The following is a 10,573-nucleotide window of genomic DNA, read 5'->3' on the forward strand; positions in this document are numbered from 1 at the left end:
GCCGTGAGCTAAAGAAAAGAAAGGAGAAAATTTTTGTTCATCCTTTCTCATCTTCATTTAGCCGAAACTAGAAAGAAAAAACAAAGAAAAAAAAATGCTCATCCTTTGGTTCATCCTTGGCCAAAAATTTTAAGGAGGAAGGAAAAAGAAAGGTTGAAGAGGTTCGGCCATGCATGTAGCTAGGCTAAGGTATGCTTGATGATGTTCCATGAGATGCATGCATGTTTTAGTTGTTAGCTTGAGTTCTACCTAGCCCATGGTCTAAATCTTGCTATGTGATGGAAATGACACTCGGCCATGGATGCATCATTCTTGGTTGATGTTTGATGTTGTGGTGATGAGGCATGAAGATGAGTTAAGATTCGGCCTAGGTGGAGTTTGTGTTAATGCCATTGCATGCTAAATATGAAGCTCGTTAATGATGCATGTGATGGTGGCTTGATGATTCTTGAACCTCCTTTTTAGCATTTTTGAGTGAGCACATATGTGCATTGGTTGCTAAATGGAGAAGAATCGGCTAGCAAGTTGTGTGCTAAGGCCGAATATAACTTTTGCATGTTAATGAGCAATGCATGTGTTAAATTGATGGAAAGGGAGAGGATGCTTTACTAGTGTGTATATGTGTGTATTAGCCAAGTTTTGAACTTGAAACAAAAGGGTGTTTAGTCAATACAAGTGACCATACTTGTAGAATGTATTAAGTGTTGAAATCGGCCCCAAAATAGACATGCATATTCGGCCAAGGGGGAAAAATTAGCTAAAATGTTGAGTTTGATTCATGATTCCGTACATATGTGACTTTAATGTCTAATGTATAAATATGGGCTAAGTGCCTTGTGTTCCTCTTTTCGATGCTCAAATGATTAAATCAATTTATTTGTTTAATTAAGCTCAAGAGCAAAGGGGAACTAAATCCGATAAAGGGAAGGAAAAAGTGGTCGAATAGCTATCGGAATCGTTCGACAACACCCGAGGTAAGTTCTTGAGTAAAAGAGCTTAAATTATGATGTGATTAGATCATGTTTTGAGCAAATTAAAATCATGCTCTTTGTGTGGCTATTGAGCCGAATTTGTAAGAATGATAAATGTCTTGTGTTTGTGTTTTGCTAACGAAAATGAAATACGAATGGGCCATGATTTATTGTTAAATGTGCATGGTTATTTGAATGATGTCCGGGCTAAGTCCCGAAGGCTTGTGCTAAGTGACAATATCCGGACTAAGATCCGAAGGCATTTGTGCGAGATACTAATTCCGGGCTAAGCCCGAAGGCATTTGTGCGAGATACTAATTCCGGGCTAAGCCCGAAGGCATTTGTGCGAGATACTAAATCCGAGTTAAGTCCCGAAGGCATTTGTGCGAATTACTATAACCGGGCTATGTCCCGAAGGCATTTGAATGAGGAGCTATATCCGGTTAAATTCCGAAGGTACGTGATTTGGGAATGAATGAACTTGCTGTAAAATTCTAGTTAATACTCTCGAAACATCCCAACATTGAGGTATGTTTCGTATGTGCTTAAATTTAGTTGAGCCCTTACAAATAAGTGTTCGCTCAGTTGATAAACGAGCTACTGGCCTTTGGCTGAGTTGATCTTTTGTGTATGTACATAAGGGTTGGTAATGTGAAGCAAGTATGATATCGAAAATTTGTGCATATGAAATTATCCGTTTAGCCATATGAATGCTATACTTTTGTTGTGCTGGAATTCCTTGCTCAAAACTTACTAAGCATAAATTGCTTACTCCGTTTCATTGCTCCTCTGTTTTCTAGATTTGGTTCTCCAGCTATCGGACTCGGGATCTTGAGGTCAAAGTCGCCCACACTATCAAAGCCCCCTTTTGGTACAATTTTGGTTGAACTTCGAAATGGCATGTATAGGACTACCCGTTCGTTGTGGGTCGTGGACCCTTTGGACTTGTATAATTTTGGATAGCCATGCGAAAATGGCTTATATGTGTTTGAGTATAATGTTATAATCATTTGGTGTGGATATGCTTGACAAGGATTGGCCATGGGAATGGTTAATCACTTTCATAAATTGTGCTATTTATGCAAAAAGGGCTAGTTGAATCATGGAAACCATGAAATAGGTAAAGTCTACCTTAAAGGCAGATGCTGACAGCAGCAGTGAGGTAGATTTGGAAAATCACTAAAAATAGCAGGAATGGAATTAAATAGTGAATAAATTATGTAAACAAACCTTGATGAATTTACTTTCATAGGAAAGTAACGAAACAATCATACGGACAGTATGTTAAGAGATATTCAGGTTCTCGTAAGACAGGGCCAGAACGGTTTCTGGATTTCATGTTCCGACTTTGAAAATTCATTATAAATTAACCAGAGATAATTAGGAGTCATACCATATATGTATAGATTCCTCTCTGAGTCTAGCTTCTATAGAAACAAACGGTATCAGCATTGGAGCCCTGTACAAGGAGATATCCAAGTCGTAATGCGCAAAGGTCAGGGTAGTCGATCCATGTAACATGGGAGACTTTGACTAATAAACTGTACTAATTGGCCCGACCAAAAATTCTAGAAAAAAATATGTAGATGGGAATATGAGTCTAGTTTCAGGTAAAAATCACAAAACTGATTTTCGAGTTGTGAAACTCAAGATATGATTTTTAAAGTGACTATTACGCAGATTGGCAGTGTCTGGAAAATTTTTTAAAAGTCTGTTAACACCTCGTGTTCGACTCCGGTGACGGTCTCGGGTTCGGGGTGTTACAGTTGAAGTGTGAAGTAACATAAGTATGTGATTTTGCGTATTTGCATTTATTTAGCCTTGTAATCGAATTAGATGTATTCGGCCTAATTATGAGGTTAGCTGGGTAAAAAGAGATTATCTACATGATACGAATTCATGTTTAAGGAGAAATTTAAGATGACATGTATGAACAATAGTGGTATATTTAATCATGACTACATTTAGTCAGAAAGGTGATGAGCCTTATGAATGCTATGCTTTAGTTATAAATGATTTCATTACTTAAGACTTACTAAGCATTGAAATGCTTACTCTTTTTGCCTTAATTCCCTGTTTTATAGATTTTGTTCGTGAACTATCGGACTCGGGAGATCCAAAGTCGAAGTCGTCCACGCTATCTAAACCTTTCGGTACTCTTGTAAATGAACATTGATAATGGCATGTATAGGATTGACTTTTGATGTTAATTACGTATCTTTTTGGTGATGTATATATGTATAGCCATGCGAAAATGGCTTGTTAAGTTATTATATACGCTCCACGTAATTAATATGTATATGTGTATGATAATCGATTAATGTTTTAAATGTTTTGATGTGAATTAAACTTAGGAATGAATTAATGTACTATTTAAATTGAGAAGATTGCTTTGCATATTGTATAAATGAAATTCGAATTCAAAGGTATGCTATCGAAAATTACCTGAATATTGTCAAATGAATTTTTGTGCTTGTTTGGTAATATTCCTTACCCCTCCGGCGACGGATACGGGTTAGGGGTGTTACAGTGTCGTTCTAGCGACCAAATAAATAACCACTCCATGATGCCAACTAATTTCTTTGGAATTCCTATTTTAATTTTCCCATTCCTCTAATACTCCAATTATTCCTAACTTCAACTACCCCGTCGAGGTAAATTTCCTCCATACTCCGCGTATATTACTCAAGCATATCATACAACTCATCATTATATATATAATATGCTAGTTAACTAATCATCAATTAACGACCATAAAACAGTAAGCAGACAAACTAGCAAGAGCTCACATTATTGTGCACACACAACATACTCTTTCATTAAGTACATACACACTATGAACTTAGGCAAACTCAGTACATACCCAACATGGTTCATGCAAGTAGCATAACATCATATATCACCCAAAGGCAAGGTACAAAAACTCATCTTAAATTCTTTTTCCTTGTTAGCTTAGCTTGTCCCAACGCTAGAGTCTCCTTCATCCTGGTGGCTAAGCATGACAACCATATATTGGTTAATCGAAGGCATTTAAACCTTCAAACCTAAAACCTACCTTACAAAAACTTATTAGGAATTCCTTATTTTCTCCTTCCTTGAATCCTCGAATACAGAAGGTTAAGAAAGCTTATCAATTACTCGATTTCTCTACTCCCAAACTCCAATTATCACAAAATTTTCTCCATGCAGAGCTCCCCTGGGTCTCCTCTTCTTCATAACAATCGAAGAAGACAACGCAATTAAGAAAAAAATTGCAGACAGAATTGAAGAAGATCTTTTTTTCTAGAATGTCCACTTTCACCTATATATAACTCTTATATACGGTCTCCCAATATCTTCTAGCCAATCATCGATAATCATTATATCTCCCACTATGGAACCAGTCGATTCCATCCTAACCAAACCAGAATTGAAGTTTAACCAAACCAGAATTGAAGTTTAACTATTTACTCGACAGCCACAAAATTTTTTCAAAATTCCTAATAGGGTTCGCCAACTTACTATGCATTCAATTAAGTTCCAAAATTCCATTAAATTTGAGTCCTTTACGAAATCCAAGTGTGACATCAAGACATCTGAAGTCAGTAGCTAACCTTGGCTCTAAGGGTTGTAAATCTCAAGATGTGGACCCTATGTCCCGAGACAACAATCTTGCATCGATAAGTGTTGAGACTTAACTCTCGATTTGATCAAATTTATCCCCGAAACATCAAATTTAGGCTCATTTGAGCTTGAGTTTCATTTGTAATGAACCATGATTGCCTAAAATGATTATTTTCTTGTTTATTATTTTTATTTTACATGTTTTGAATGTATAAATGATCGTTTGAATCTTTTGGCAAAGAATGTGGCATTCCATATCTTATCATCTTTCTAGATTGGGTGTAAGGTGTTACAAAAATGACAAACCTAAGATGGTGGTTTTGAGACTGCTATTGTTGTTGTTACATAAAAGCAAGAATTGTTTGAAGTTGTGACTAAAGTTTTTTGCATTTTATTATGTTTACTTCTCGTTCAACTTCGAATTTGTTTTTCATCTCTTTATGTGATCTTTAAATTTATCAACTTCATATATGGCTTGTGAAGAAGTATATCATTTGTAGGTACTTCCAAAGTAGTAGGTTGGCGTCATACCTGACTTGACATGACAAACTTGTCTAGGTCTTTCCTGTTCAACTACTTTGAGAAGACCTTGATTTTCAGTTTCTTTTATAGAATGAATTCCCCTCCAATGTAGTAGATTGGACATCAAGAATTCTTCTTTCAACTATCTCCTACATAATATAAAAAAGTTATAGTTAACTTAATTTAATCATAACTATTAATATATAGTAATAAAAATATACGTACCACGATTTTTTGATCAAGCAACTTATAAAACTTGGTTGCTTCTCCATTCAACTCTAGATTGAATTGACCTTTAGAGATATCATTTGATGGTGGGGATTCTTCAGAACAAGTTCAGAAAAATGATTGTGCATGTTAAAGGCATCCTGTACCATGCTTTACACAACATCTTGCCTTCTAGACTCAACTACCTGATAATTGAAACAACTAGATTGAGGAATCTTAGAAGAAGATCTATTGTAACCTAGGAGAAAACCATCATATTTTAAGTGTTCATAGACAACTTCTCGACCAAACCAATCAATATTGGCACACCTTACACATGGGCAACGTATCAAATATCTTTACTTCCATTTTCAAAAGCAAAATTGAAAAGCCTTTGGACTCCATCTTCATACTCTTAATCTAGAGAACTATATCCAACTTTTATCCATTTCTTCCTTTAAAAAGTCTACTTGAACAAACAATAAAATATTTTTAGTATTTAGAAAGTCTACATTAACCAAATGCATTGTTCAATGATTTTAATAGCTATCGTTTAAGTCCTAAAATTTCGAAATTTGAAAAATAGAACTATATTATTAACTAAATTTGTGGATAATATAAAGACTAATAATAGAATTTAGCCTTTTTCTATATTTTAACTTGACATATATTAGAATTTTATTAGTTATAAATATTTAATTTAAATTTCTAACTAGATGATTAAAACTATTTTAACATATCAAAGTTTTTTTTTTGGCTAAAGAGAAAAAAAGCTATCAAAGATATAAAAGGAAAATGTTGAAATTGATATTGACATTTTAATATCTTAAGAACATTGTTGCTTAGGTATTTGGGTTTTTTTCCCAAAAATATTAGTTAAAATTAAAAGCATTTATGAATAAAAAATATTTAATTTTTTTAAAATATCATGTTTATTTGAGTAAAACAGATAATGTTTTTTTTTTGGTATATTAGTTTTTTTTATCATGATAGAATTAAAATAAATATTAGTATATAATATTAGGACTCTAATAATAGTTCAACATTTTTTTTTATTTCGGCTTAAAATTATTACTTTCTAAACAATCTAATCATCAAAAGCATAGTTAAGAAAAGAAAGAATCTAATCATCAAAAGCATAGTTAAGAAAAGAAAGTTGTAGATGAAACAACTAAACATCAAGATGAAAATCTTGAGTTATAATTAAGCTTAAGATAGGCATTGTATTTGATTATTATGTTCTTCTTTGTTTTCTTCATTTATAAGCCAACGGTTGAGACGTTGAGAAGCCTTTTCAACTTGTTCATCCCAATTTATTCTCCAAACTATGAACCCAAGAATGACGATTTGAAATGCCACCCCACTAAGCAATCCAATCCATAGTCCCTATTAAAACATCAATAAAATCCTTTACAATTTTAAAATAAATAAATAAATAGTCATCCTTTTTCCTTTTTCTTTTTCAAAACATATAAAATTTTCAATAATCTGAATCCTCTGTTAAAGATACTAAAATTGTTTCCCCTAAAAATTCAACTTTCAAATCTTAAAAATTAATATTTATTTTTTAAATTTGATAAATCTATGATTTTAATCACAAAAATTAGTTTTTGGCGTAAAATAATGTTGCCGAAGTAAAATACTCCTTGTTTTAACTTTAAAAAATTAAAAAAATAATAAATTTATATAAAACAATATCTATTATTCTTACCGTAACTTGAAGATTCAACACATAACCCAATACAACTCCAATGGGTAATCCTACAATATAATAACATCCCAAGTTGACTATTGCTACCATACTTTGGAATCCAGCCCCAATTGCTACACCTGAAACATTAATTTTAGACTTTACTTATTAAACTTTCTTCTTTAAAAAAAAATATTTGAATTACAAAAAGATTATATGAAATTGTGATATCATGACATTTACATCTATTTCTAATAATTTAATGTCATTTTAATATTTTCATCCTAAATTTTAATAGATTATATTAAATTTATTTTTTTTCAAGATGACAATACTAAAATAATATTAAACTATTAAATAAATACTATTTTCAAAATATCCTAATCTTATAGGATCCTTTATACTTGAATATATCAATATATATAAACATAGGCAAACTACTCATTGCTTTTACTCCGCAAAAATTATACCTCATGGTTTTGGAAAACAACACGAAAATGACAGCTCAATTTAATTTGAATTGTTGGTGTGTTAATATTTATAGATACACGGTTATTGCGAATTGTTGCACCACATGTTGCATTTTCTATTGTAATGTGGTGAGACAACAAGTTTTATTCCATAGTGTTGGTAATTGTTTAAATGAGTTTATAAAATAAATAAAGCATCAAAATAATGTGATGAATATATGAAAAAAGAAATTAAGAAAGATTTTAAGATATTAAGAAAGCTTTTTTTATATGGAGAGATAATTAAAGCGAAGATTATTTTGGTTAAAGATAAAGCAAAAAATATTATCCTATTTCAAAGAAACGGAAGTAATCAACTATATATATTAACTTATAAATAGAAACTTTCATTCTTTAATAAATATCTCAAGGAGAGTGAGAATGTTATTATTAAGAGTTTCGAAATATTTTGTTAATGCAAAAAGGATTTATTGTACTATGGAAAAGTGTTATGACAATTTTATTAGGTGAAATTATTGTAGGGAGAGATTTTATAATAAAAGTATAGTTGTGAAATTCTGATAGTAAAGAGTTTTGGTTGGACTTAAAACATTCTTATGTTTTAGTAGTGGATTCATCAATGAGTAAGACCGACAATCATAGATTTAATACTGAATTGCACAAAAAAATTTTATAAATATTGATATAAAATAAATAAATTTCAGCATAAACACAGAAAAAAAAGTCAAGTCTCGAGAGAAAAACCCGAAAAAAGAAAATATAAATAGTAGTAAAAAAAATATATATATATATATAGAATGGGATAAGTTTTAGTTCTTACCAGTTAATATTGCTTGAAAGCTATTGAACAAGACTGAGAGGGCAAGAAGATCTGAGAGAGATGATATGACTTGTGCAACTTGTTCATCACTTGTAAACAAGTAGGAAATTTGATGCCAACACCCTAAACACAATATAAAGAATACCATTCCAATGCATATTGATTCACTCATTATTGTTTTTATTGCAAATTTCAATGTTTTTGCATTTCCTCTTCCTAATTCGTTGGCAACCCGAACTCTGCAAAAACACACAATTTATATGATAAACGAGGTTAAAGGGAAGAAATATTATGGATTAACAGTATATAGAGAAAAGAAAGAAATTACATTGCTGCACCAAATAAGCCTAGGCAGATCATAAATTCCCATGCATTGAAATTGAGGCTGCAGAGAAATTTGATTACTTAGAATAATATTGGAGCGAAAAAAAAAAACGAAAATGAAAGAATTAAATTACCAGATGGAGAATGCACCAATGGCAATGGTTGCATTTTTCATATATCCAGCAAGCAACACAAGAATGGCAGTGTACCACAACTCGAAGCTGTTAATTCCAAACCAATCATTTTCTGATATCATGTCAAGTATATCCTAGAAGCAGTAACAATGTGAGAAAGCATCATAATACGTTACCAAATCATGAGGCCAGAGGCCATGGACAGTTTTATTATAGGCCATAAATCAAACCAGGCAGCCTTGGAGAATCCTTTCCATGTATTGGGGCACCAACCTCCAAAGATGAACACAAACTCCCCCACAACCATAATCCAACAACATATATTCAAGGAACCCATTGCCCCAGCAACACCCCAGTTTAGCTTGTAAACCATGACCCATGACAATAACAAGTGAAGAGAAAATGAAAAAGCACTTAGCCATCCAACAATAAAGTTTTTGAGCTGAGCTTGCAGGTACATTTGCATGGTTAGTTGAAACACCATCTGGTAAAGCATTGGGATAAACCACAGAGATATACTCCCAGCTGCTTCCGCAATCTCCTCTTCCTGCCCGAGTAGTTTGAAGATGGGTGAAGCGAAAACCAATAGTGGGACTGATACCGTCGCCATAAGGCCATCCACAATCCAGGATCGTTGCAGGTATATCCCCATCATATGGTATTGCTCTGCTCCAAATGCTTGCCCGCATAGTGTTTCAGTCGCACTCGACATCCCTATCTTTCAAATTACATGAAACTAATTAGGGAGCATTCGATCAAATACATTAATAAAAATAAAAATAAAAACAGAATGTGAAGTTAACTAATTAGAGCTATAGATAATTACTAACCAGAATACCATTGATAAACCTTACGAAAATGCTTTGAATGAGTGCAAAAGTGGCAAGCTCGGCTCTCCCAATGTGACCGAGAAACGATTGTGTGACAATAATCATTCCAAAGCTAGTGACTCTAGCCAACATTGAAGGGAAAGCAATCCTCCATATTTTCTTTGTTTCAACCCAAACTCTTTTCTTCAGATCATTTTTCTCTTCTTCTTCTTCTCGTTCTGCAATAAACCTCAGCTCCAAATTCTCATCCATGACTAGTTAGTTTTGAAGAGATAAGTAATTGTTAAGGCCAACTGGACTTGGTTTAAAAATAATGGGGACTTGAAATGATTTTATCAGCCAACTTAAAACTTTTTCTGCACCTACCACCAAAACTAGCTTTTGATTACAAAAAGGAATATTATGCCCGCAGTCTCGTTCAACTCCATCTCCAAGTTGAAAATGTAGAAAGGAAAGGGAGTAGTTGACTGGTGGCTTGTTTAAACATGGGACCCACAGATCGAGGAAAAAGTGTTACAGACATTCAATTTCCTTTGATATGTTCTAAGTGTTTCCTTGGAGACCATGGCCCATGCAATATTGTATATGATACTATAATTTAATGTGTTACATTTTTAGCTAACAATCATACCTACCAAACTGCACAACATTTAAGATAGTTTAAATTAAAGGTTTGCATTATTAGTGTACAAGTTAACTTTATATAAATGAACAGAAAAGTTGATACCTCTGTATACTGTCAACTTAAAAACAATAATAAAAATAAAGAAATTATATTAAAAGTCAGTAAATTATTAATAAGTTTATGTTTTGGTTACTTAATTTTAAAAAGTTACAAAAAGGTTATTCAAATATTTGAAAGTTTTCATTTAAGTCACTAAACTATGTAAAAAAAATTATTTAAGTCTCTTAAATATGACTCTTATTTTCAGTCAAATTTAAAAAATAATCTTTCAGTTAAACTCTGTTTACTTGTTTCAATCAAACACTGATTAGTTTAGA

General features: G+C 32.6%; 1 protein-coding gene across 1 annotated transcript; it reads right to left on the bottom strand.

Moving 5' to 3' along the window:
• Window positions 1-6,338: 6,338 nt before the first annotated feature.
• LOC107890296 (protein DETOXIFICATION 25) lies at window positions 6,339-9,985 on the bottom strand. Its single transcript, XM_016814770.2, has 7 exons — window positions 9,572-9,985; window positions 8,918-9,459; window positions 8,742-8,828; window positions 8,612-8,668; window positions 8,284-8,522; window positions 7,015-7,133; window positions 6,339-6,689 (listed from the first exon to the last, which is right to left on the bottom strand). The coding sequence occupies exons 1-7, from the start codon at window positions 9,821-9,823 to the stop codon at window positions 6,513-6,515; spliced, it is 1,473 nt and encodes a 490-aa protein (XP_016670259.1). The 5' UTR covers window positions 9,824-9,985; the 3' UTR covers window positions 6,339-6,512.
• Between the last annotated feature and the right edge of the window lie 588 nt (window positions 9,986-10,573).

Source organism: Gossypium hirsutum, chromosome A11, assembly GCF_007990345.1.
Source record: "Gossypium hirsutum isolate 1008001.06 chromosome A11, Gossypium_hirsutum_v2.1, whole genome shotgun sequence".
NCBI classification, from domain to species: Eukaryota; Viridiplantae; Streptophyta; class Magnoliopsida; order Malvales; family Malvaceae; genus Gossypium; species Gossypium hirsutum.

Coding starts and splice junctions, on each gene's coding strand:
- LOC107890296 (XM_016814770.2), bottom strand. CDS start 9,823: ATGGATGAGAATTTGGAGCTGAGGTTTATTGCAGAACGAGAAGAAGAA. Junction 9,460..9,571: donor GGTTTATCAATGGTATTCTG/GTTAGTAATTAT, acceptor GTAATTTGAAAG/ATAGGGATGTCGAGTGCGAC. Junction 7,134..8,283: donor CTTTCAAGCAATATTAACTG/GTAAGAACTAAA, acceptor TTAATGTTTCAG/GTGTAGCAATTGGGGCTGGA.